This window comes from Callospermophilus lateralis, chromosome 9 (assembly GCF_048772815.1).
Source record: "Callospermophilus lateralis isolate mCalLat2 chromosome 9, mCalLat2.hap1, whole genome shotgun sequence".
NCBI classification, from domain to species: domain Eukaryota; kingdom Metazoa; phylum Chordata; class Mammalia; order Rodentia; family Sciuridae; genus Callospermophilus; species Callospermophilus lateralis.
The window spans coordinates 13,083,379-13,109,671 of NC_135313.1; the positions used below are offsets into that span (position 1 = coordinate 13,083,379).

General features: G+C 39.9%; 1 protein-coding gene across 3 annotated transcripts in view; it reads left to right on the forward strand.

The window, feature by feature from the left end:
- Dock10 (dedicator of cytokinesis 10) overlaps positions 1-26,293 on the forward strand; it is a 236,055-nt gene that overhangs the window by 45,097 nt on the left and 164,665 nt on the right. For 2 of the 3 annotated variants that reach the window (XM_076866402.2, XM_076866404.2), the window contains exon 1: positions 4,848-5,024. The exons of the other annotated variant lie outside the window; for it this stretch is intronic. In XM_076866402.2, coding sequence (XP_076722517.2) covers positions 4,863-5,024 — 162 coding nt within the window. In that variant the 5' untranslated portion in view covers positions 4,848-4,862. Of the gene's footprint in view, positions 1-4,847; positions 5,025-26,293 lie in introns of those variants that run through there. 3 annotated transcript variants of the gene reach the window in all.

The following is a 26,293-nucleotide window of genomic DNA, read 5'->3' on the forward strand; positions in this document are numbered from 1 at the left end:
GAGGAGGGAGGTAAACAGATGTGCTCCGTCCACTGCCTGAACTAGAAGCCATGGCTTCCAGAGTCTGCAGGTGGTGGGGCCAAGGGAGTCGGCTGCAGGAGGGGGCACTTTTCCGGAGGCTCCCACGCTCTGTGCTTGGGAAAAGGGAGGAAAGCCCCCAAGGCCCCTGGGAAGCTTTCTTGAGAAGTGGAGGCTCAAGGTTCGCTCACTGGAGGCTTCGTGGTTGGAATACGGTTTCCCTGGAAAGGTCTTAGGGTCAGTCCGTGGTGACAGAACACTACACACTGGGTGGTTTAAGCAACAGAAATTAATATTCTCAGGATTCTAGAGGCTGGAAGTTCAAGATTAAGAGGGCTTTGGGGTTGTTGGGTCTGGTGACAATTCTTGTGTTGTGTGCAGCCACCTTCTCCCTGGGTCTCCTATGATCCCTTCGTTGTGTGCATGTGGAGACAGAGAGAGAGAGAGACCTAGTGTTCCCTTACTACATTATCATCCTCCTCCTCCTCCTCTTCCTCCTCCTCTTCCTCCTCCTTCTTCTTCATTGTAGATGGATACAATACCTTTATTTTATTTATTTATCTATTTTTATATGGTGCTGAGGATCAAACCCAATGCCTCACATGAGCAAGGCGAGCGCTGTACCACTAAGCTACAAGCCTGCCCTGTTTCCTCTAAGAACACCAATGTCAGAGGATTAGGACCCCACTATTATGACCTCATTTGACTTCATATTAGTACTTTTAAGACCCTGTCTCCAAATACGATCATGTTGGGGACTAGAGCTTCCAGTGCACACAGTTCAGTCCATAAAGTCTTCCATTCTCAAAATCTCAGCCTTTCCACCAATTTCTCTTCATAAGAAGCTTCTACTAAAGTCTTGAGATAGTAACCCGCACCTTGCAGTGTGTGAAGCAATGGAGCACCCAGTATTGGGGTGTGCACGAAGCACTTCTGGCTGCTGTTATTTGGCTTCATTTCTCAAAGATACTTTATGACAAGGTGGTGCATGGGAGCTGAGACAGGATACCTGCAATTTAAGGCCAGCCTCAGCAACTTAGCAAGACCCTCAGCAACTTAGTGAGACCCTGTCTCAAGATAAAATATAAAAAGGGCTTGGGACATGACTCAGTAGTAAAGGACCCTTGGGTTCAATCCCCAGTACAGCAAAAAACAAAAATATACAAACACACACACACACACACACACACACACACACACACACAACACAGGTCATCTTTTTTCTTTCAAGACAAACTTTCCTTATCAGCACAAGGTTTAGTATCCTTGACACCTTATACAATGTGGCCGAGGACTTCCTGCCACAGGTCAGGGGAGACTCAAAGGCACTAGGTCTTTGGAGAGGGGAGGAAAAGGGCTTTGCCTCCATCTTGCCCAGCCATAGTCCAATTCAAGATGATCAGGGTAGATTTAGATAGATTGCAAGATAGATTAGATAGATAGATGGAGATATACAGCTTTTACATAATTTAACAAAGCTGAGAAAGTCCAACACTTTCAATAGGCATTATTTATTGAAATTAAAAATGGGTTCCTGGCCCATTGTGTAAAGATCTTTGGATGCACTGCCCCGGTGGTGGAAAGATCTACATTTAGAGTTAAGTAATTCATAGGCCAAAAAAATAATAGACAGCTACTCTAAAAGTGACATTCATTGGTCAGAGTTGGTTGGCAAGAGATAAGCAGCCTACATCTAGGTGTGTACAGCCGAGACAGAGCGAGAACCCTCCTTCCTGGTGTTCAGGGCTGTTTTGAAGATTTTAGAAATCTCAGTCCTTTCGTTCTTTCTCCCTTTTTCTTCTCTCTTCCCTCTCTTTATTATCCTAAATGCCACCCTTTTCCCTTTCTCCCTGATGTCCCTTATCAATAGCTTCTCCCCCACAGCTTTCCTTCGTTCCTGTGTACACCAGGACTCCTCCGTGTCTACACAGCGTGGCCAATTCTATTTCCAACATGAAAGGTTTTCACTGTGTACGTGGGTTGAAGACTTCATGAGTGTCTACTGAATTCATGAATATGAAATAACACATAATAATACATATTTAATAGCCCAAAGTAAAATCTCTTATCCAATACTTCCTTGAAAAATTTTGCATTCGTACTTGTTAATGATAATGTTTTCTCATTTAGAATAATAAGTTCAAAATCCTATCTCTAGCATTTTACAAATAATCACTGACTGATTGAATCATGAAATAAGACCCAGCTAGGAAAAGAGGCAGATGAGGGCGAAGGAGGGTCTCACAAAGTGACTTATTGGTAAAGCCATAGACATTTGATATTTGGAGGCCAAATTAAGGATCCATTCATTGATTGTTCTGACAAAACCAGCAGACTCCTTCTGAATCGTTTATACCAAATCTTCTAATATTTCTTGTGTATGAACACACACACTATATCTGAGGAGAACATCTCTTTGGTTATATTTCTATCTTCTTCCCCACCCTCGCCCACCTGCGGCTTAATTTACTTTGTAAACTTTAGCCTTAGAACCCAGCCCTTTTCTTGTACCTTTGCAAAATGTTAGAGAACATTGTCCAGCTCTTATTTCCTGCTTTCCATCTTTTTTCTGTCTTGTCTGTTGGGTAACGGGTGTGCTCTGAATTCCAAAAAACTCATCCTTGAAGACTCCCTTCACTTGATAATACAGGTTAAGAGACAGGGAGAAGGAGAAAGAAAAAGACTATTGAGTCTCTCGGCAACCCATGAATAATAGGGGTGAATTCCTCAGAGAAAAAGAGAGGATCAATGAGGGCCGGCCTCTAATAGCTAGAAAGCATCTCATTTGTTTCCCTAAAGACTTTGACATCTGCCAAAACATCTGACTCCAAAAGCCACCCTAGAGAGTTGGCCGGATTTAGAGAGAAGTGGTGGCTGGGAGGGAGTTATAAGATGCAGGGCCCGTCTTTCCTGACAGGCCATTCTGCATGTCTGCCTTCCCTCTCCAGCTTCCAGCTGGAGGGGGTGACATGTCTGAGCATTTCTGACACCCCTTGTTCATCCGAGCCATGTGGTCAGGAGCAGATGATCAGAACCTACGAAAGTGATTGGAGAGTGATCTGTCACCAGGTATGGGACTGGGTGGGCAGGCTGGGCACTGACATACATTTGGAGAGACTGGAGGAACAGTTCTACTTGAAGCGAGTATAAACATGGAATCCCGTTCTTTACTTTGTCTCTGGTGGACACCATTATATAAAGATATTCAATACATACTAGCTGGACAGGCTAAATTGTAGCCTCTCTTCAGTAAATGCTCCAGTTGTTTGGAGTAAAAATGGTTTAGATTAGCATCCTGGCACTCTGACAAAGGTCCGGAGGAAGTCAAGGACTTGCCAGCACCATTAGCATTTTTTTCTTCTTTTTCCAACAGCACTCAAATTTGTTTGCTCAAAACAGAAAGAGATGAAAAACTCCTGAGCATCCAGTACTTCTTAAAAGTGGGAGCATGTTTTACTTCTTTGGCAAACACACCAGTTTAAAGGACGCTGTGTTGTGACGGATTACTGAGCAATTAATGCCTAATTGGTCATTTTGCTAGATGCTTCTGTGAAAGCAATTTTCCTGGGGGCTGTGTGACCACACCTTACGGCAAAACAAACCTCGCCCAAAACTTCCTACAGGACCCCCACATCCAGGAGCACAGAGACCAAAGAAAACCTTTTTTTTTTTTTTTTTTGTTCCCCCTTTAAATCTCTAAGAGTTACACTGAAAGAATTATCTTGGCAGAAAAGATTCCAACATTGCAAATCCTACTGGGGATTTCATACTTTCCTCATTTGTAAGCAAAATCCATTTTCCATGAGATATTTTTAGTGTGAGTATCCCCTGCTGTCCTATTCTCTTTCAGTGTACCATTACATCTTGAGGCCATTCCAGATGGGTCACATGATTTCTGAGCATCCCTCTTTGGTTCCCTCCTAAGTGACTAGTCTTGCAGAAGTCAGGGAATACTAGACTCTTAACTATCAAAGACCTCAAAGTCCTTCCCCAAGGCTTGAATTCTTATTGATAGGATGTTAAAATGCTTCACAGCTGCCTTTTCTAAGAGGCCAGCCTGGCGGAACACTCCGAGTGACCTCAGTAATAGAGATATTTTCAGTCCTGCAAGCCGCCTATGTAAATATAAAAATGTATTAGGCTGCAGAACTGCATGTGTGGGAACAGAACAACTGTGCTATTGAAAGGAAATCACAGTGACACTGGTGTCTCCCACGTGGGCTTAGTGAACGCGTGCATGCTTTCTATAAATCATCTTGATTCAGTGTACTCTACATTCCAGATGAGCCAATTTCATTTCTAGAACTTACGAACTATGAAAAGTCAAACTCCAATCACTTAATGAGGTGTCCAGCAAAATTTCCTCCAGGAAGTGTTTGCATTAAAAACAAAAAATCCTTTCAATTCTTTATATGATGCTTATCTGCCTTGGGGCAGAGGGGAGGGATGTCAGGATGAAGCGGGATTTTCAGTTGTTTTGTTTGAAGGAGTGATTTATTATTTGCATGTCTGGGTGGGAAAGACACATCTGTGCAAACCTCTGAGACAGGAATCGAAGAGCGTCATTGCAATGAACATAAAACCTGCTCTCAAAATGAATTGAGAAATACACTCTGGGCAACAAGCTCTGATATTCTTGAGTGTGCTCAGTTTCCGTGGATCAAATCTTTCCCATCTCTGCATCCAAGCTATTTGGCCGTGATCAGATGATCAGAGCTGGAGGAAGTGATTGGAGGGTGAGCTGGCTGCAGCTGAAGTGTAGGCTGTTTGCAGGGACAAGGAGCCACTGTTTTTCAAACATAGCATCAACATAGAACTTATTCTGTAGGCTCCAGGATGCAGCGATGGGCTGCACTGCCAGCATTGTTCTGCTTCAAGCTTTTCGCTCTGTGGTCCAGAGGAGCTGTCCACACATTTGTAGACGACGCCAGGAGGAAACATCCCACGAAACTGTGCCTCTGGAGAGTGACGATGAAATGAGTAGACCCAGAACCCTCATCATAATGGTATGGTATCCCCCGAAAGCAGAATCCATTGGTTGAACTATTATTATGGACACATTGCAATTTAAGATCTTGGGTTTTTTTTTTTTTTTTTTTTTTTTTTTTTTTTTTTTTTTTGGAGGTGGTGTTCAGCTTTAGACCAAGATAACCATATCCTAGAGTTTGCTACTTTGCTGTACTGATTAGGGGAATTTGTCCCAGAACTATATCTACTATTCAAAAAGCTGATTTCTTTCTCTTAAATCTGTCATAAACATGTGAAGTTTGTAAGTCTATTAGAAATTCTTTGCTGCCTAACATTTTATCTGTTAACTTTTCTGCAGGAAAAAAAAAAATTATGAGTTTGGATTTGGTTTAATTAAGTGGATTTTATTTTTATAACTCTTAATTTGAAAGAAGAGCCCAGAGTAGATTTTCAGTACCATAGAACCAATCAAGTTTTGTAGAGGCAGGTAGTTAGATCTCTAACTTCAGGAGAGCTGGGGCTTTTATGTCTGATTCTACAGTGGAGATGCCTTTTCAAAATGCTTAACTGAGGCATAAAATCAGAGTGAAGTCTTGAGAGCTTTGTGGAATGTGTGGTGTTTTAATTAGAAAGCTACTTCTTGCTACTTGTCAAACTACATTTTTGCCTATGCTTTAATTGTAGCAGACATGTCGCTCCTGATGGTGCATCTGCTAGGTCAGCAGGAATGAAGTAGAGGATAGAGCCCTTCCTTACTTTAGGTTTAGGAAGAGATCTGCTTAGTCACTGAAATCCTGTTAGGACATAGGTGGTGTGCTTAAGTTTGCAATGTTGGAAAGGTGTTGACATCTAGGTGATTTCAGCAAAGTCAAATTTTCTCTCTTAGATTTCAATGTTCCAACATCAAGGATGTAGTAAATAACAAATGAAAAAAATACCTGTTACACTAACGGTGTTTAAATGACACTCATTTTGCTTGGACTCTGCCTCTATTACCAAACTGAAACACTTTATGTCAATTCCTGTCAGCAAATCAATATTGATTTTCCAAAAGCACTGTTGCTTTTGAATTTGGGGCTATGATGATCTCTAAGCAAAAACACTAAGTAGAAATGATGCCATACTCATTACTCCTTTAAGTTTTCATAAGTTCAATTTTTAAAAGATGTGAAATAGTTTTAAGGTCAAAGAGAACTTGTCTTATAAGTGTAACTTGTGAGTAATATTCACATTCTGTAGCTATGTGAAATGCTCATGTGGACATGCTCATTTATTATAGCCATCATTTTTTTTTTAATTTTACTAGTTAGGCTGTAGAACTTTACAGCTAGAAATATGCAAAAGATATAATTCAAAATAACTAAGAATCTTTTAATGACTTAATAGTTTTTCAAGGAACCTTCTGATTTATGCAATTCATTGACATTAATTGGAGTGATGAAGAATTTTCTATAGATAATGATCATGTCCTATATATTTCAAAAAAGGTAGAAGAGAGGATTTTTAATATCCCCACTACAAAGGAATGATAAGTGTTTGAGAGAAACATGCTTACCTTGATTTGAACATTATGCAACACGTACACATATTGAAACTTCACAGGGAAGCACCTAAGTGTGTATAATTTTTATGTGTCAATTAGAGAGTTTAAATTCGTTTAAAGGAATGTGCAGAAATTCTTCTTTTCTGTGATTTCTGAAAGAAAGCAGACATTCAGAAAGGTTGAACATCACATACCCAATTTCAGCACTCCACATCACACTTGGAGCAGAGATTTCCAGAGCCAGTCTACTCTCTGCTCTGTTCACGTCTCAAAGGAAATAAGGTTAAACAGATAAACTGGCTTTTACAAGAAAATCTTGGACACCTGGAGTAAAATGGGCTCATGAGAGTCATTGTGCACTTGAACATTTCCTCTGGGCTGCTCATTATCTTCTCCCTCCAGCTTTCACCTTCCAACTTGGGTCCTGTTGTTCTGGTTTGGTTTGGGTTTTGGTTTCTCGCCTTCCCGTTCCCATGAGTCACCACGTTCTGTGTATTGATTTTTTTGTAAGGTCACAGGCTCTGGAGCCAGAGCATCTAGGTTGGAATCCTAGCTTCGCCACGTGTCTCCTGTGTGACCTTGGGGGTGCTGTTTTAACACCTCTGGGCTCTTTTCCATACTGTACAATGGGGAGAGTAGTCCCAACAAGCCTGAGCTTTTGTGTGGGTGTAATAAATATGTGCTGAGAGCTAAGAACAGTGCCTAGATATGCTCATAAGAGGTTCGGTAGGTACAGTGGCAAGCCACATCCTAACTGAAGGAATGACATTTGAGAAAAGACCAAGGAGGTGAGAGAGTAAACCATGCCACTTCCCCTGGGGGAAATGTCTGAGCAGAAGGCCAACTCGGGCGAAAGACCCTAAGATGAACAGAAGCTGGGACGGCTGGGCAGTGAGAGGCCTGTGTCCAGGTGACCAAGGAGAGGTCAGGGAGGTGATAGGAGACAGACCATGTCAGGGTGTAGTCACCAAGTGTGGGCTTTTCCCAAGAGTGGAAAAGGAAGCCATTGGAGGAAGCAGGTACAGAAGATAGAGCATGGAGCCAGCACGTCAGGGTTTGAGTCCTTGCTCTGCCACTCCTGAGCTGTGTGCTCTTTGACAAATGACTTGTCCTCTTGGCCTTCACTTCTCCATGATAAAACATAGCAAGTGACAGAACCTACCAGGTACAGTTATTGTAGAAATTCAGGAGTTAATATTTAGGAGTGTGGCTCGTGAATACCATGCTCTGTGAACTGTGTGCTCATGAATTCATAGCGCCCTGAGCAGGGAAGTCCCAGGACCTGTGACTATAAAAGGTCAAAAGTTGAAGCAGGGAGACCATTGGTAAGGAAGCTATTGCAATGCTGCAGTGCTCCTTTACGGTTTTTCTTAAGGTTGTGGGAAGTGGTTGGATCTTGAATATATTTCAGAGGTAGAACCAATAGATTTGCTTAGAAGTTGAGTGTGGTATGCGAATAGGGAAGGAGTCAGGTTGACTGTGCTGATTTGTACTGAATGTCTGGAGGACCAGTCTGTCCTTCAGAGAGGGAAGAGCACAGGAAAGGGAGCTTTGGAGAGAAAATATAAGTTCATTGCCAGGATGTTGGGTTTGAAATGCCTGTTAGGTCTGTACATGGAGATGCCAAGGAGGGAGTCGCATACGTGAGTCTGGAGTTTCAAGAAAATATTTAAGGAAGAGTAAAACCTGGCACAGTGTAAATGCCAATAAATGTTTAATGAATGAATAAATAATCTCTCTCTTCTGATCTCCTGTAATATTTACTGTGTGTAAGTCTTTTTGACAGTAAATCATATAGTCTTTCTAACATATCTTCAGCTATGCAACTTCACTTTAAATTGCTTATATATTTTACTATTCATATTTTTTTCTATCTCGTTGGTAGATGGGAAAGAGGCTTTTTTGCCTCCGTGGTGGGTAGCTTTTCACAGATGGACCTTGAATTGATAGACCTGTTGATAATTTGACTTTTAAAGCATGAAAATCCCAGTTGATAAATCTGTTCTCTTAACTCTTTACCAGGAGCAGGTTAAACAGAGAAAGCTGTCTAGGTAAACACAAAGGTGTGGATGTGGGTGCCCTGCATAAGGTTCGAGGTTTTGGCACCCAGATCCTTAGCATGGAAGGTTGTCCTCATGAGTCTTATTTCTGTCGTCCAGGTTCTGAATCTTTATTCAGAGATGGGCTTTGGGCTGCCATGGTTGTAGTAGTTCACCTGGGAGTCCAAAGTGGAGAGACTTGTTACACATCAAAGTTAACTATGGTAATTCTTTATACATCTCAGCATCTGAGAGCATTGCAGTGGCCTATGGAAATGCAGTCAGTATGAACTGGGAAAAATGAAGAGTTCCTCTGATTTGTTCATTTATCTCTCATACAAGTTTTTTTTTTCCTCCCTGATGAGAGAATTAACAGAAATATTTTTACAAATTATTTTTCTTACTCCCTTTATATCACGTGTTGTGAAAGTTCTCAGACAGACATTGTCTAACTTATGGAGCTCTACTTTCTGGTTAATGCCCATGCTTCCTTATATCGTTTATTCATCACAGATCCAGAAGTTGGCTTTTTTTTTTTTTTTAAATCTTTCCCTTCCTCCCACAATAAAAAGAGTACTTATCTGCTGGTACTTTGGAGGGGGGGAGCAAGAGGAGAATGCAAAGCAATTGCCAGGCAGGGTATTTGTCTCACTCTGGCTATATAAGCCATTCCCACACAACAGATTCACCATTCAAGAGTGAACTTTGTTGTTGTTGTTGTCATTGTTGTTGTTGTTTGTTTGTTTGTTTTTAATCCATGAGCATTTTGAGGCATCTCCGAAATATAGAAACCAAAAGATTTAAATTCGGGGACGTCAAGGATGTAGTGCAAGCCAGACATGATTTCGTCTTTAATGTGAGTCAGGGACAGAGGGAAATAATAATAGCCTAAATGTGTGGTGAGTCCAGGAGGTGAAATTGCTGTGATCAAAGATGTGCACTTTCATTATAGACCTTCCAGAGCCAGGGACTTTGGGTTATGCCCCAAGACCTGCATGACAAGTCCTCCTTTGGTGCTCTAGAATTTGCTGGGTCTAGTGCTTTGAAAACTACGCTAGGTACAGGCCAACTTGTACCTGTAGCCCTACAGCCCATAAGTAAGAATGGTTTTTACGATTTTCAAATGACATAAAACAAAACCAATAAATTAAGTATAAAGAGGAGAGGAAGGAGGAGGAGGAGGAAGAAGATAAAGAGGAGAAAGAGTAGGGGAAAAGATAAGAGACCATCCATGTGCCGCCCACCCAGCCTAAAATATTCAGCGTCTGACCACTAACAGAGACGTTTGCCAGCCCCTGTCTGGTGAACAGCATGACCTCAACCACAGAGGAATCTCCTGTTTTTAACTGTGCACTCTACAGTGTGTTTTTGTTATTGTCCCTAAATAGAGCCAACAGAACTTGGACTTTTCTCCTGGGCGCTTGCTGTTTACATAAGATTCTGAGAGCTGTTGTTGAAGAATGAATTCTAGATTTGGAGTCAGAAGACCTAGGGTCAGAGTTTCAAGTCTCGCACTTAGTAAAAGCCCAGATAGCCTGGGCATACTGGTTCATTGCTCCAAATTTGCTAAATGGGAATGGCTATCTGTTCTGTCTGTTGGAAGCACAAGAATGTTTACTTTCATAGAATCACACCCCAAATGATTCTTATCCTGCCATAAAGTCTTCTAAGGCAGGCTAACATACAGTTCCAGAGGTCCACTGCAGTCCACTGTGCCAAAGAGAATTCATACCCATTGGGAAATGCACTCAGCATACAGGGTCCATTCACTGCGGATTTTACTGAAGTTGTTCCACATTTACCCTAAAAGGGTGGAACAGAGAGTATGGCCAAACACCAGCGGCCAGTGAGGACATCAGCAAGCTTCTACTTGAATTACTTATTTTATCTTCTATTTATTTACATATGTATTATTTCATTTTTGATATAATTCTACATAAAAGTGAAATGCATTGTGATTTATTGACATAGACAGCATAATTTGGTTGGTTTTATTACTTTTATTTTTTTAAGTAGAGATCTTTTCTTCTGGCTCGAACACTTTGAAAACTTGGGATAAGAAAGGAAGATAAATGAAGGAAATAATTATTTGTAAAATAATAATAATAATAATAATAATTCCACATATTTGGAACATACATTTGCTTACATATGTATCCAGGGAATAAAATTGGGACCAGAGATGGATACACTATGGGAACTACTTCAAAAAAATAAAACAATCTCTCTTTTTACTGCTCTAGTAAATATTTCAATCTAATGAAACTTTAGCAAAGGAATTTTTAGCATGCTTTTTCCTGATTTTGTCTTTTTGAATGGGCATGTGAGGAAGAAAAACTTCTAAGCTCTCTAGGTCCTGAGTTAATGTTCTAATTTCATTTTAGTGAGAGTGGATCCAGAATATACTAACGTAAGTTTCCTCAGGGAAAAAAAAAAAAAAAGCCCTTATAATGGAGAGTGATTTAAATGGTCGGCTACAGACAAGTGAAACAGGGAGCTTAAAAGCCCAGAGAATCTTTGGCAGTTATTTTTCCGTGTGAACTCAATTTCAGCTGAATCCCAAAGCCACAGAAAATGCACAGATGAATTAAGTGTCTTCTCCATGGGTGGAAGAATTAATTGAATGTGATTGAAAGCTTAGTAATTAGCAACACACATCTTTGAGGCAAAGCCTTACAAAACTCAAATAACTTCTGGTGTGATTTCATTCAAATAATATTGCATATTTATAGTTCTCCAAATTACACCATATTATTTGGAGATAATAATGAACAAGGAAAAATGCTCAATTTTAAAACCAACATAATGATCATGCAAAACCAGAAAATCAGGTGTGTGTGCTGTAGAGTGATATACAGAAACTTAAACCAAAAACAATGCACCATACCTATATGTAGATATGGATATAAAATAATATATGTCAAAAATAGAGAACATTATACCTTAGTGGATATAAGTATTCAGGGGCAGCCATAGTGTAAATGTTAAAAAGATGCTATTACCATATAGAAGTATTTAGTTTTATGGCTAAGAAATGTATGAATGCTAGTCACTGGTAATGAGATGCCCTTTATTTTAAAAATATAATCAAATATAAAAAAAATCTGATATTCTTGATTTTGTTTCTTTTCATTCTAGATGAGTGATTTTTAGACTTATTCACAAACATACTTTTATATAATAACTTCTTGTGAAAACTGAACAATATGATTAAAGATAAGGTGCATCTTCTGACAAGTCAGATGTGAGTGCAGCATTTCCATAAGGTATCAACAAGTTTTCTTCTGAGAAGTCATTTATTTTTTCAGATTTTATTTTTATGGAAATGAATTGCTTGTGGCTAAAGCATCTGAAATGCATGCTGTCCTTTGGCCCATGCTATTGATTGGTTCCCAGCTTGTGGCACTATTGAAAGGTGGTAGGGCTGGGCGAGGTGGTGCATGCCTGTAATCCCAGCAGCTCTGGAGGCTGAGGCAGGAGGTTTGCAAGTTCAAAACCAGCCTCAGCAACAGTGAGGCACTAAGCAACTCAGTGAGACCCTGTCTCTAAATAAAATACAAAATAGGGCTGGAGATGTGGCTCAGTGGTCAAGTACCCCTCACCCAACCCAAAACAAAAGAAAGGTATTAGGACCTAGTTAGAGAGAGTAAAATCATTTAGATCTGCCCTTGGAGAAGATACTGGAATACTTCCTGTTTCCTTGTTTTGCTTTCTGTCTGTTGTGAGGTAAGGAGCTTGCACTCTCACCATGATGTACTATGCCACCAGAGGCCCAAAAGCTATGAGACAAATAACCATGGACTGAATACTCCTAAACCGTGAACTAAAATTAAGGTTTTCTTCTTCTATGTTTATTATCTCAGCTATTTTGTCACAGTCACAGAAAGCTGACTGACCCAGTTCATTTCTCAAAGTCTACTTTATTCTCCTGGAATTTGTTTTCTTTTTTTAAGATCATATACAACAAATTCAATGTGCATCTGGTGAATTTGACACAGATTGTCTAAACATGGGAAATTCAGTAGACAACCGAGAGAGGCACACAGGCACACGGAACAATATACAGTATGTGGCTTGCTTCAAGAAGTGTCCATTTTGATGGCTAAGCTAGAACTCAAACAAATGTAAAATTATAATCATGACAAGGACTTTGGTAGTGAGAATTGTATTCTACAAAGGCTGCATCCTTTGAGCATCCAGCCTCATCAAAACAGTCAGAGAGCGGATCCCCTAAAAAGCGGCAATGGAACTGAGACCTGGAAAACAAATAGATGCTGAGAAGAAAACTGTGCACTGAGAATCCACATGATAAAATGCCTTTTGCCTTTCCTGCTTTCTACTGTGTTGCTAAGGGTTGAGGACTGGAGTCAATGAGTTTAAATCCCTTGCTAAAGCACCTACTGTCTGTTTGGTCCCTGGGTCAGTTATTTAGATTCTCTGCCCTGGTTTCCCTATCCCTGTCTACTAAATGGGAATGAGGCAGGTGCCTACCTGTGTTAGGTTCCTATCACTGCTGTGGTAACTTACCACAAAGTCGTTTTAAACAACACACGTATTATCTTACAGTTAAAGCAACACCCATGCATTATCTGACTTTTCTGGAGCAGAAAACTGAAACAAATCCCATTGTGCTAAACTGGCAGAGCTGCCTTCTTCCTAGGGGCTCTAGGGAAGAAGCTCTTGCCTGGTATTTTCCAGCTTCTGGAGGCTGCCCACATTCCTTGGTTTGTGGCCCTCTTGGATCTCCCAGCCAGCAGCATGGAGTCTCCTGATGACTCTCCTGCCTGCCTTTTTCACTCATCAGGACCCTTGTGATCACACTGAGCCCACCTGGTTCATCCTGGCTCTCTCCCTGTCCAGCTCAGGAACCTTCATTTTTCCCCAGCCTTAATGCCACCTTGCCACATAAATAGTATTTTCACAGGTTCTGGGGATCACGATGTGCACGTCTTTAGGGGACTGCTATTTGCCTATATGCTATCTCACGGGGTTATTTTAGAGATTCAGTGGGTGAATGCCAGTAAAAGACCTGTAACAATGCCTGGTACTTAGGAAGAACTCGCTAAGCTTTAGCTGCTTTGACTATTTGTATGAAACCAAGAAAAGTTCACAAATTCAAAGAGTTATTTTAGGAAAATAATTGAACTGCTGAAAGGAAGCATAATTTGTGCTTCACATAATATGAAGCAATGGAAATTCAAGGTTAGCTTATTTATCAAAGTACTGTGAGACTGAATGAATAGATTATTCATGCAGTTTATTTAGAGAAGAGAAAAGGTGGTTTCTCTTCTGTGTTATCTGCCAATGGCCAGTCTTCTGAAATCTAACTTGTTAATTTCTAATAGTTTTATTTTTAAAAGAGAGAGAGAGAGAGAGAGAGAGAGAAAATTTTTCAATATTTATTTTTTAGTTTTCAGTGGACACAACATCTTTATTTTATTTGTCTGTGGTGCTGAGGATCGAACTCAGCACCTCGTGCACGCCAGACAAGCACGCCACCGTTTAAGCCACATCCCCAGCTCTAGTTTTTCTTTTATTAAGGGAATATTGCATTCTTCCTGTTTTCCAAATCATGTGAAACTTAGAAATTGTAAGGAACAAAGAAAGACTACACAAAACCATAAAGAAAGTGTTTAACCCTTAAAACTACTGCAATAATTAAGAAAAGTAGAAAAATTATGAGAGAGAATTTTAAATTCCATATGTACAATTGAAATTACTAATTTTCAGAGATAGATAGTATCTTACTTGAAATTTTAAACTGATTTCACTGTCATATAATGTGAGTCATTTTTTTATCACCAGCTTATAACCATTAAGAAACAAAATTACACAATCTCGATTTCCCTACAAATAAGTATTCAATAAAAGATTCAATGGATGAATGGAATTACATCATTCCTAAAGGCATAAAGTAGGAATCTGTGAGATGGAAAGAATGTAGATTGACTTGGCAAACCATTGACATGCCTGCCTGCCATGGTCCAGGGGTATAATCAGTGGTCTCCTTTACTTTCATAAACTTTAGGAGAATCAATTGAGTGATCCACAGACTATCTTAAAATTCAGTTTTGAGATGGAGAAAGTAAAGGTGGAAATGAGGCCTCAAACCCATAGCTCTGTGGTGAGCATTCCCAGCTGTTTGCAGTCATTCTGTATTGTTGCCACAACCACCGCTGGAAGAAATTGATATTTTCATTCCCTAAAACATTGATGAAGAAATTAAAGCATATAAAGTGGATCTGACCAACTGGAATGTGAGTAAGCCACATATTTAATTTCAAACTTTCTAGAAGCCATAATTTAAAAAGTGAAAATGATATGGATGAAATTAATTTTAATAGTACTTTTCATTTAGCCCTATATGTTTAAAGTATTATTCTTTGGGCATTAACTAATATAAAAATTATGAGGATATTTCACGTTCTTTTTCGTATACCAAGCTTTTAAAATACAGTGTATATTCAGGCTTGTAAATTTCAATTTGGATGCTAAATTTTTATCACAAATATTTGTTTTATTTTTAGATTTCATAAGATTTTACTACTGAAAGAGTAAATTCACATATCTATGATTTTTTCCCAGAACTTGTTAAGTATTTTCCCAGTAACTGAAAAAATTATCAGCTCTTAATATTAAATAAAAAATAGCAAAAAATGAAATGTTAATTTTAGTTTCTTCATTGCACCCACCACATTTCAAGCACTCACCGCTGTGTTTCACGCCCATGCTGCTGTGCTGCACAGTGAAGGCAGAGCAGTCGCTGACCACCCCAGACTCGCTCATCTGGTAGGGACCACTATGCTACACTGCCTCTCTCCACACCACCCAGCGGTGTGCCCCGTGCCCTGAGTGTACCCTCTATTGCCTTCCTGTGGAGGTATCTTTCTTTGATTACAACAAAACTAGACACAACAACAACCAAAAATGGGTCATTTAACTTCTTTTAATTATGTAGGGAGACACTTAAGATGTCTATTAATGGAAAAGTCTCAGTCTCTCTCTCTCTCTCTCTCTCTCTCTCTCTCTCTCTCTCTCTCTCTCTCTCCTCCTGTCCCTGGACAATTCTTCTAAAGTGGATAAGTGGCATCTTTATCAAGTCGGCAAGTGAGCCAAAATAAACTAAGAAAAAGGAAAGAAGGAAGGAAGGAGAGAAGAGAAAGGAAAAGAAGGAGGAGGAAAACAGGGTTACTCAGACTAGAGATAGACAGGAACTACCTCTGTGCATCCCTTGGCCAGCAACCTGCAGCCTTCCCTGCAGCCCACCACGCCCACCTCCTCTGGGCGTGCCCCTCCCCTCCCTTGCTGCAGTGCAACCACGCCCACCCACCTATCCCTTCTCTCCCACAGCACTGCCATTGCCACAGCCCCTCCTATTACTCTGCCCCCCTGTTTTTCCTCCCTCAGGTCTGACCCCACCCACCTTTCCCTCCACACCTTCCTGCTATGTCTAGGATTTCTTACAGTGACATTCTTCGACTCAGTGTCCAATATTGCAAGGTATTTGCAATATTTAAGGTTTTCCTTAAAAAATTAAAGCTTTTCAATAACAAAATGTTAGAAATTTGAGATTTATAGACTGCAGTTACTTCCTTGGAAGGTGAAGCCCAGGGCCAAAGAGATAAATTCATATATCTGTAGCCTTTGTAACATCTGATGGCAGAACAAGAATATTTGCTCCTTTCTCAAAGAGACCCACATTCTGTATAATGGCTTGCAGTTCCCTTCTCTTTATTCCAGGGACAATGGGCTACAAAGTCTGGGTACAATTTTACCTGAAACTACCCAGATATTAGCAGCAAAATGTAGTAGCAATAATAATTTCAGTAGCATAATGAATCCTATCCAATTTCTGACTATTTTGAGGAATATATTTGGGAATAAAAGCCAATTCTGTCATTCCATAAATAAGGGACTCCCGCTCCTAACTAATCCCTTGAGTTTTCTTTAAGGATTAAATACAAAGATAATGAGTTCAAGTTAATCTGCAGAGTGTACCAATGAGAAAAGCAGATGCATCAGATACACGGAAAGAAACTGAGGCGATCCCATGGGTCTCAGCTGACAAAGAGAAAAAAAGAGAAAGAGAGAAATCACTTTGCAATCTCTTCATATTAAATGGCTTACATAATTCTGTTTGGGGAGCAGACTTGTATTTTTGTGTTCCACAGTGCTGCAACAGAGACAGAATGGTATAATGATAAAACCTGGCTTTTACTGTCTGAGAAATATGGAACTTTGAGATAATTCCCTCAATTCTCTGAACCTCACTGTCCTGGTCTGTGGCATGGTGGTGATTCCTCACAGTACTGTCGATGATCTGTATGGACAAGGAGGAAAAGCACATACCACAGAGGCCAGATCAATGAGGGACTGTGCTTTCTTTTCAACTGTAAAATGAGAAATGCCTATATTATAGAAATTAAGGTAATGACTCCTGTATGTAGAAACATACTCTGGTTTTTTGCATTCGTTCTAAGGAGACATTCTGGTAGGCACAACTATTCCCCACAGACAAGGAAACTAGAACATTGAGTAGGAGACTCATCAAGCAATGAGTTATTCAAAAAGGGGACCCGGTACCATCTTTCCCACATGAAGGCCATTAGAAGAAAGTAGTGGGCCAAAAAGCAGAGACAGAGAGAGATGAGGGATAAGGAGAGATGCAGATAAGGGAGGCAGCTCAGTGAGCAGAGAGAGTGAAACCAAAGTGCCTGTGGTTGCTAAAGGGCATGGCCAAAGGCTGGCTTTCAACCCAGCCTGCTTTTGTACCACCCTAAAGCAGTGTGGCACTTCAGTCTGCATCCATCATTAGTGGCAGTTACTATTTCCTTGATGTCTGTTCTTTCACGTTAGTTGCCCTATCTTGTCCCATTTTGTTCATGCTGTTGAACAAAGAAGGATGATAGGCTTTGAGGTAAAGACTGCATGCGTCCATTTCTTTCTCTTGGCCCTGAAAGCTGGGTGCAGCATGACAAGTCTGTATTTGACAGCTGGAGTGGTATCCCATCTTCAAGGGCTGATGTGAAGGGCATTGGAGACTGTCGCCCTGCCCTACAGATATGAACCAGTGGGCACGTGGAATGCGGATTTACAAAGTGGGGGGATAACAAATATACACTGTTACAACAGAAAGAAATTATGACGGGTTCATATGCATTCTACTGTCACATATAACTAATTAGAACAAAATTTTTAAAAAGAAAGAAATTGTGAACCAAATACAGTTTATTACAGGAAATGAAGACCCTTTGGACTCACCCACTGCCATCTTCAGATGCTTTTCTAACCTGTCCTTAGGGAAAAGGTATTTTGGTACACACGTGCTTAAGGTCATTGAAGATCATCAGAACTTCAGATGACTTCCTTAAAGACAGAAACTGAAAGAAGAAACAGGGTTATGGTGTGATGTTATCAGAATAAGTTCAAAAGTGTAAGAAGAAATCTGTTACTGCCATTTGAAAGGACGGCTGCTGCTTCGCACCACTGAATTTTCTGGAACCCCCTGGGCAAAAGCAGAGAGCCCAGTGGCAAAGTGACCACCAAGCACTGCAAGTAAAGAAATCACAGCTGAACAGCTTTGCCTGGGGTCCACTAAGGATGCTGTGCTCCGCTGCAACCCTGATTGATACCTGGGTCTGGCAAGATGTATTTGGAGTTTGTACATAATCACGGTCCTCATTTAACATTGTTTTGTTTTCCCACTCGTTATCTGACTCCCCATTCAAAAGTTTAGAGAGTGTCTCAATTAAAAATTCACCTAGTGATTTTCATTTAGATGTGTTCCCCAAATATTTATTAATAACTGCAGTTGCTAACACATAAAAACCAACAAAAAGCCTCTCCAATTTTTAGGTTTTTAAAATATTTTTAAATTATAAGAGAAGAATATACTATGTGAAAAATGAAAATACTGCATATCAATGTAAAGTGAAAACACTGGGGGCATTTTCTTCTATCCTCTTACATGTAGACCTGCCTTCCACTCAGGTTTATGCAAATAACCATTATTAGCACCTACATGTATAGTTCTGCTTTTTCTTTTTTTTTTTAACAAAAGAGACTAACGTGACACTTGGCATGCAGCCCACCAAGAGGATGTCTTTTGAATCCCACATTAAATATGATCATGGTGCATTGATTTGGACATAGAGCCATGTTGAGGTTTAACTTCTGACTGTAATTTGGTAAGGAGGCCTATTATAATCACTGATATGCTTTCCATCATAGTCACCAAGTAGAGTGGCAACTTCAGATATCCAATTGTAAAATAATACTTGTGGAATGTCTTATCCAATGCCAACCCACGAAGCAAAATTTTTACTTTCCATGAAGATCACAAAACCATCTAAAGACATACTTCTTAACCCTGGATAAGATTAGTGGATAGGCTGAACTTTATCCATTTAGTTCTGATGTTCTGGGCCCAGTGGACTCTTAGTTGTTTTAGCACCAAACAAAGGAGTTTTCAAAGACTTATATTGTTCCTGCCTCCTTTGTCACTGATACGGTTAACTGGGAGCCTCTGTATTTTTTACCTGAATATCTGCTTCAGGATGAGCTACTTAACTTTATAACCATGAGCTAGCTGGCACAGAAGGGTTACCCAGGTTTGTTCACAGCCTCAATAAAATATAATTGGTCATAAACCCAGTAAGTGGTAAAGTCTAGTTCCAAAGAAAATTGCTGTGTGGCCCATTATACTCTCTGACACACTTAGCATTTTTCTCCATCTTTAAAAGGTGAGTTATTTTTCTCTGTCCCAGGCATGCTGAGTGATAAATCCTCAGACTTAGACTGTGTGATCAGTTTTACAGTGCTCCTATCAGAACCACTAGTCTTCCTGACTTCCAGAAAGAGGAAGTAAAAACTTACAATTTCAAAAAAACTGAAGTACTGCAAAATCTCTCTTTTGTTGCCTTGAGATTTGCATTCAGGAGTTTATAATTACATTAAAGTAGAAACTCAGACTTATATAAAGCTTAACTCTCCCTAGAATATTTGGTAGTATTTATTTTATAGATTCAAAACAGTGTGTGTTATCAAGTAAGGCTCTTTCTACAGTAAGAATAAAAAAAATATTGAGGGCCATGTCTGGGGGCAGGGCACCATCTGTCTGGACTTCTTTAGTTGCTCACATAATTATTCAGCACCAGAAAGATCCCGACCCTCTCAGAAATGACCTTCAGGACAGTTTGGAGGGAAAGAGGCCTGAGAGTGGGTGATGCTTAGGCCAAGCACTTGAAAATCTTTGCCAAATATCTGAAGGCGTCAGAGAGTCTGTTGTCATTTTTATGGGTAATGTTAATCAATTAGTTCAATTCTGCCATAGATAGTAAGTAATTATTTTCACTGGAAGCCACCAAGGTATGATTAATAATACATCCCAGTTTCCAAAAGTAGCATTTCACTTGGCACTAAAACATGGTTCTTTGAAAAGGACTTTTTTGTATATAAGACACATAGTTAAACTAAAATATATTTTCCTAAAAGTAATCTTGTGAGACAAAAGCTATAGAATTTTATATGATACTTTCTGGTTCTTTCTATATAAATGAATACAAGAAAGTTCCTGCTTTAAGCATGTCCAAATAAATTCTTAAGAAATAGTGTTTGGGGATTTAGATTTAAATGTGTTATATAAAAGTTTTAGGGAAGTTGGTTTAAGTCCTTAATAATTATGAAGCATCTGCTATATTCAAGTGCAGCAATTAAACTCTCTGAAGTGAAGAAAGAAAATTAAGCAATTAGCTCTGTATCTAAGAAAATATCAGAGCAAGGGGGCATTTGTCCCGTAGTAAGTGAATAAAATCTAAAGAGAAATCTGGTAACTTCCACAAGAGAAGGATAAAGGAAACACCAGGAAGTTTTAATAGAGGACAAAGAAGACAAGAATCCGTCCATCTAAGAAGACAGATGAGGACAGAAAGGCCAGTGGCAGCACCTTGTGCATAAACGTCAACCTCATTGTGGAAGGGTGCAGAAGAGAGCCTGACGTTAAGCATCTAGTCAGCAACATTTGTGTCCTATAGGCCAGCTCTACCCACTCTGACTCAGCATGAAATCGTCCACCTTTACGATTATCACCAAGCCTCCTTGAGGTTTGCACCTATTCTGAAGTTAAAGCACTTGCCAGTGAATAAGCCATTCATTCCATATACTTAAAAGATTGAATGATTGTGTTTTAGGTAAAAAAGTGTATGATCAGATGAGAAATGTAATTGTTTTCTAAAATCAATCCAAACAAAGACTAACATTTTGCAGGCAATTCAAAAATTGCTTTAATAAGCGTCCTTGCCTCCTATGCAAAGTTTTTCTTTTATCTGATGCAGTGATGTTGACCTAGACCATCAGGGAGATGTATTTTGGCTGTAGATATTCATGCCTGACAGCCTAGCAGGCAGCAGTCGCCCTGTGTCTCCACCCTTAATCATTCTGAATTGTTCTCTCCTAGTCCTGGGTCCTTAGAATATGAGTGCTTCTCCTTGAACTTCCAAAAGTACAGTGGCTTAAGGGAAAGAGAAACAGAAAGGGAAGGGAGTCATGGTTTTGGAGGGCATGATGCCAAAAGGGAAAATTTAAACTTTAACTTATTGACCATATTCAAGGCGAGTAATAACTTTTTCTTAGAAACTTTTAAAGACCATGACTTAGGGCTATGGCAAAGTCATGATTTTATTCCTGGCCCCGTGGTTCTTGTACTTTCAAAAGCCCTCAATAAAAAGCCATTGAATAGGACATGTATTCCATACACTTAAAAACTTGAATGATTGGGTGTGGGAGGAAAGTGTGCATTATCCGATGCAGATGTAATTGCTTTCTAAAATCAGTGGATGACTTCAGCTGCTGTGGCATGAAAAGCCTCTGTGGACTCAGTGGCATAGCAGAGAAAACAGCAATGCTGACTTGGTTGGAAGCTTGCTGGGTAAACCCTTTAATAAATAGTCACCTCTGACAATAATAGGAGAAATGCCAGTACTACTGCATAGCTGCTAGACTCTGTGACGCATGGCAGAATCCTCTCTTGACCATCTTTAAAAATAAAAGAAGTGTGAGTCTGGTGGTATCTGTTGCAAAGAGGTTTCTCTTTGAAGATCAGAACATTTTAAACAATCATTTTCATTTAAGTAATGAATAAAACATTGAATTTTGACTGGTTATACAATGCCTTTTATTGTTTTAGCAGTTTATCTTTCTTAAAGAGTTTTTCTTATTCACATTAAATTCTATGGCACATTTTTATTACACCTTCCTAAACACTTATCATCTTCTTAATGTCACCAAGGAAACTCACACAAGACGCTTCACTTGTTCTAACTCTCTGTATCTTGTATTTTGGTTCTCCTTTCAAATATATAAAAAAAAAATTAAATAGATACATTGAAAATGTAATATACAGGGGAAAAAAAGAAACAACTCTTTTTACAAAGGTGAATTTCAGACCACACTGAAAAAGCATGATGGTGTAAGGCCAAACAGTTTTCCAAGACCTGTCTAATCAGATTCCACACCCACCCCACACACATCCCAAGGGCCTCCTGCCCTTCCTGATCCTTCTCTGTCCTGTTTTGCTTTGCTCGTCAATGGATGTGAATATTCCCCACAACTGTTTACATATGGAGTCAGGCTTCCCAGGCATTTCAAACACATAGTATTTGGGGAAAGGAGAGGGAGAGATGCCTTATAGATCCAAATAATTCTTTCCCAAATGGAACCATGTAGAGTGACCCGTGTTTCCTCCCTGAAGGCCAGCCTTATTGCCATTATACCAAGAGGGTTGACTTCAAGCTTGGACATGTGGTAATGGTTCATTGTTAATGGTATACAAAATAATTTAAGAAAAATGTGTTTGAACCTGCTCATTCAGAAATGCATTCTAACTTTGGCTTTCCCCTTTCTGACCCCTCATATTGTAGTCTTTCTGGATTTAAGAAAACTTGGGGGCAATTCCAATTCTCATTGACATTCTTTTTGTGTTTCCTGATTACATTTTTCATGCATTTTTTTTCTTGCAAGGTGTACACTATGGTGTATAGCCCAGCTATTGGAACCATAAAGCCAAACTACAAAACACTTAATATATAAGTCTTGGAATCTGTTATGAGCTTTATATAAACATATTAGGTGTCCCCGCAGAAGTTCATGTGTGAGATGATGCAAGAAGGTTTAGAGGTGACAAGTTTGGGGTTGTGAGACCCTTAACCCAATCAGTGAATGAATTCCTCTGATGGAGATTAACTGAGTTGTAACTGAAGGCAAGTAGGGTTTGGCTGGAGAAGCTGGGCATTTGGAGGGGGGGGGGGCATGCCTTTGGGGTATAATTTGTATCTGGCGAGTGGAGTTTCTCTGGACTTCCTGATCATATCCTGAGCTACTTTCCTCCACCACACTCTTCCCCCATATGTCCTACCTTACCTTGAGCCCCCAGGAATAGAGCCAACTGTCTGTGGACTGAGACCTCTGAAACCTTGAGCCTCATAAACTTTTCCTCCCCTAAAATTGTTCTTGTTGAATCTTTTGGTTGCAGCAGCAAAAAACCTAACTAAGACAGCATGGTATCTGTATTATACCCCTAGGACAACTGAAAGTTGTGTGGTTTAGTGTTGAAAACAAATTGAACAGAAGGACACTTGACTAGAGACTGACTGGTCAGGTGCTTTGAGGGGTGACACACTGACCTCAGCCATCCTAGCATGGAAACCATGATGTGGACATGGTAGACTAGCAGAGAAATGGCATTAGTGATTTGGTTGGAAGCTTCTCGGGTAAACCCATCACTCAGTAATCTCCTCAGGTGTTAGGAGGAGAATGACCAATAAAACTGTACAGTTGCTAGACTCTGAAGTATGGCAGAATCCTCTCTTGACCATCTTTCAAAGTCTAAGAAAAATGCAACCACAGCATATCTGCAAATAGCCCATAAAGTCATTAAATAATTTGGAAGACTTTTGTAGTCTTTCATCATGATTCACATCTTGTAACCAATGTGAGGACTCTATATGAAACAAAGAATAGTATCACCTTAACTTTCCAAAGGAAAATGCAGAGAAGTGAAAACATTTAATGAGACTTTGTGGCCTCACTGACATTAAATTATATGGTGTTTGAGCTAAGTGTCTTTGAGATTATTTATAATGTTGTCATATTTTATTGAATGACAAAAATAACCAAATACTAAGTTCCTTATCCTAATGCGTGTTGTTCCTAAAAATGCATGTGAGAAGCATTTTAAATTGATAGAATATTAGTATCCTGAGCAACATTTTTATGTTAAACTTTAACTTTCTTTTATTCTTAGAATAAAATTATTACTTGAAATGAGAAATTTATATTCTCTTTAAGAGGTATGTCTATCAGGCTGGGATTGTGACTCAAAGGTAGAGTGTTTGCCTGGCACTGGGTTTGATCCTCAGCACCAAATAAAGTAAAATAAAGACATTGTGTCCATCTATAATTAAAAATTTTAAAAAAAATAGGTGTCTATCACTTACATGAAGAGATGACAAACTATGCCATTAATTACCACCCTGGTTTCTGATGTGAACTGACTTTGCATTAAAATGGTTTTTATTTTTTTAATATTAAAGAAGAAATTTAGTTGTTTAATGCTTTTTGTGGTTTAATCAATACAGGAAATATTCTCTTTGCCATTCATTCAAGGAGGGAACATGTTGGTTAGATTGGAATAGAAACACACTTTTATCACCACATTCAAATTATCAACGTGTTATTCTCATTTGAAAAACCCTTCTGAATAAATTATTGATGTACTATAGACCTCATTGACTGCAGACATATAAACAATAGAAGTCTTTGGGGACTGTTGTCCTGTCAAGGAACCAGGCAAGGCTTAGACCAGACTCCCAGTCACCATAGTCCTACCAACAGACATGATCTTAAATGTGATTTTAATCAAGTGCTCCACACCTGATTGCCCACAGGCCATGGAGGGAATGAGTGAAGCAGCTTGGACAGGGAGACAGACAGGAATGGTGGGAACAGAGCAGACTCCAGCAGGATTGGCCCATCCAAAGCCTATGGCCACTGCTCAGGCTGAGCATTCGTTTTCATATCATGAGGGGGGACCAAGATGGTCCTAATACACCCTCTTTAACTCTGTCATTTCTTGAATTTTTCAAGAGAAGCTGATAACCAGAGCTTTATGTAAAAACAAACAAACAAAAATCTCCAAACATTTATATTTTGGCAGTGAATTCAAATATTTAAAGATACTTTGGGCAGGAAAAAATATAACTAAGAGACTAAGTTGAGTCCCTGGCTACATGATTGTCATTCTCTTACAAATGGTTATTAGAGTTTCACAATAATTCCATGTTGCAACTTCAGGGAGCCAGCCAGAACGACACTGCTTTCGACACATTACAATTTGTTTGGCTGATATGAGTGGAAAATGATTTTGATGTTTCTGTAAATGCAGAACTAAAGATTCTATTTTGACTTCCAGAAACGTGCACTCTGGCTCCTAATTCAGAAAGATTTCCACAGGTATAATCGAATAATCACACAGACTATCCTTTCTTGACTGTAAAATAATACAAAGAGAATGTGATCATAAATATCGGACACTTAATTTAATTTTCAGCAATATAATGCTGAAGTAGATGTAGCAGCTGTGACTAGCAATGCATCAAAAGCAACAAACATGTCCCCAAATCTGTTTATAAACCAGAGCAGAGATTTCACCAACTATTCCTGAAAGGAGGGGTGGAGTGTGGACGCAGGTGTTCCGCATTATCTCCTTAACTGGGTCAGGAATCATCTTCTGTGCTTATTCAGTGCTACAGGCCTATGACAGTTTGCCAGAGCTCATCCTATTAAGCTGAGGTGTCACAAGACCCAACAAATCCAAAGCCCCATATCCAAATAGAGGTCCCCTTTGGACTGGTTCAAATAAATCACTTTAAGTATTTACTCAGGTTATGTATTTTCGTGACTGATGTGCAGATGTATCTTGGTCATTTGCTGTGAAAAGTCACTCCAGAGAGAGATGGGGCGGGGGGAGGGGTTGGATCATGCATAAAGGAATGGGCTGAAATGGAGAACGGTGCCGAGCTCTGGTGCTCTGGTCCTAAAGCCTATCATCCAGCTACCACGCCGTTGTCTCCTGGTTTTACCACCCAGGCCATTTGTCACAGCCCCCTTTCTTCATATAAACTCCTGCAAATCCTGACCATCCCAGCAAAGGTGCTTGAAAGGCCAAAGTTCGTTGTCGGAGATTAAAATGCACACACACAGACAACAGTGACAAAGATGAAGCACTTTACTGCAAGCTGGCTCTAGCTTATATAGAAAGTGAGAGTCAGTTATCTTAAACCAGGAAGCTCCCGGGGCCAATCATAGTAAAGGTCAGGTCATCACCTACGGTGCACGCACGTCCACCCTGCATAAGATTCATGGGGGGGCACCAGCTGTCCACAAGTACGGAAGATGGGAGGGCCAATTAGAAGATTTTCAAAACAACTTGTTATCCACCCACTGGCAACTTGCCTGCCACCATGTTGCATTAGGGACTCCTTATCTGAAAGGCCCAGGGAGTTCTAGCCGCCCACTGGCAATTTGCCCACCGCCATGTTTGAAAGGCCCGGGGAGTTCTCAGGGAGACTCCCATCATCCCATGTGCTAATTTTGAATTCAGTCTCACTGGGTCTCTCACCGTGTATGCCACTTACAGACACCATTTCCAAAACAGTGTGACCCAGAATTA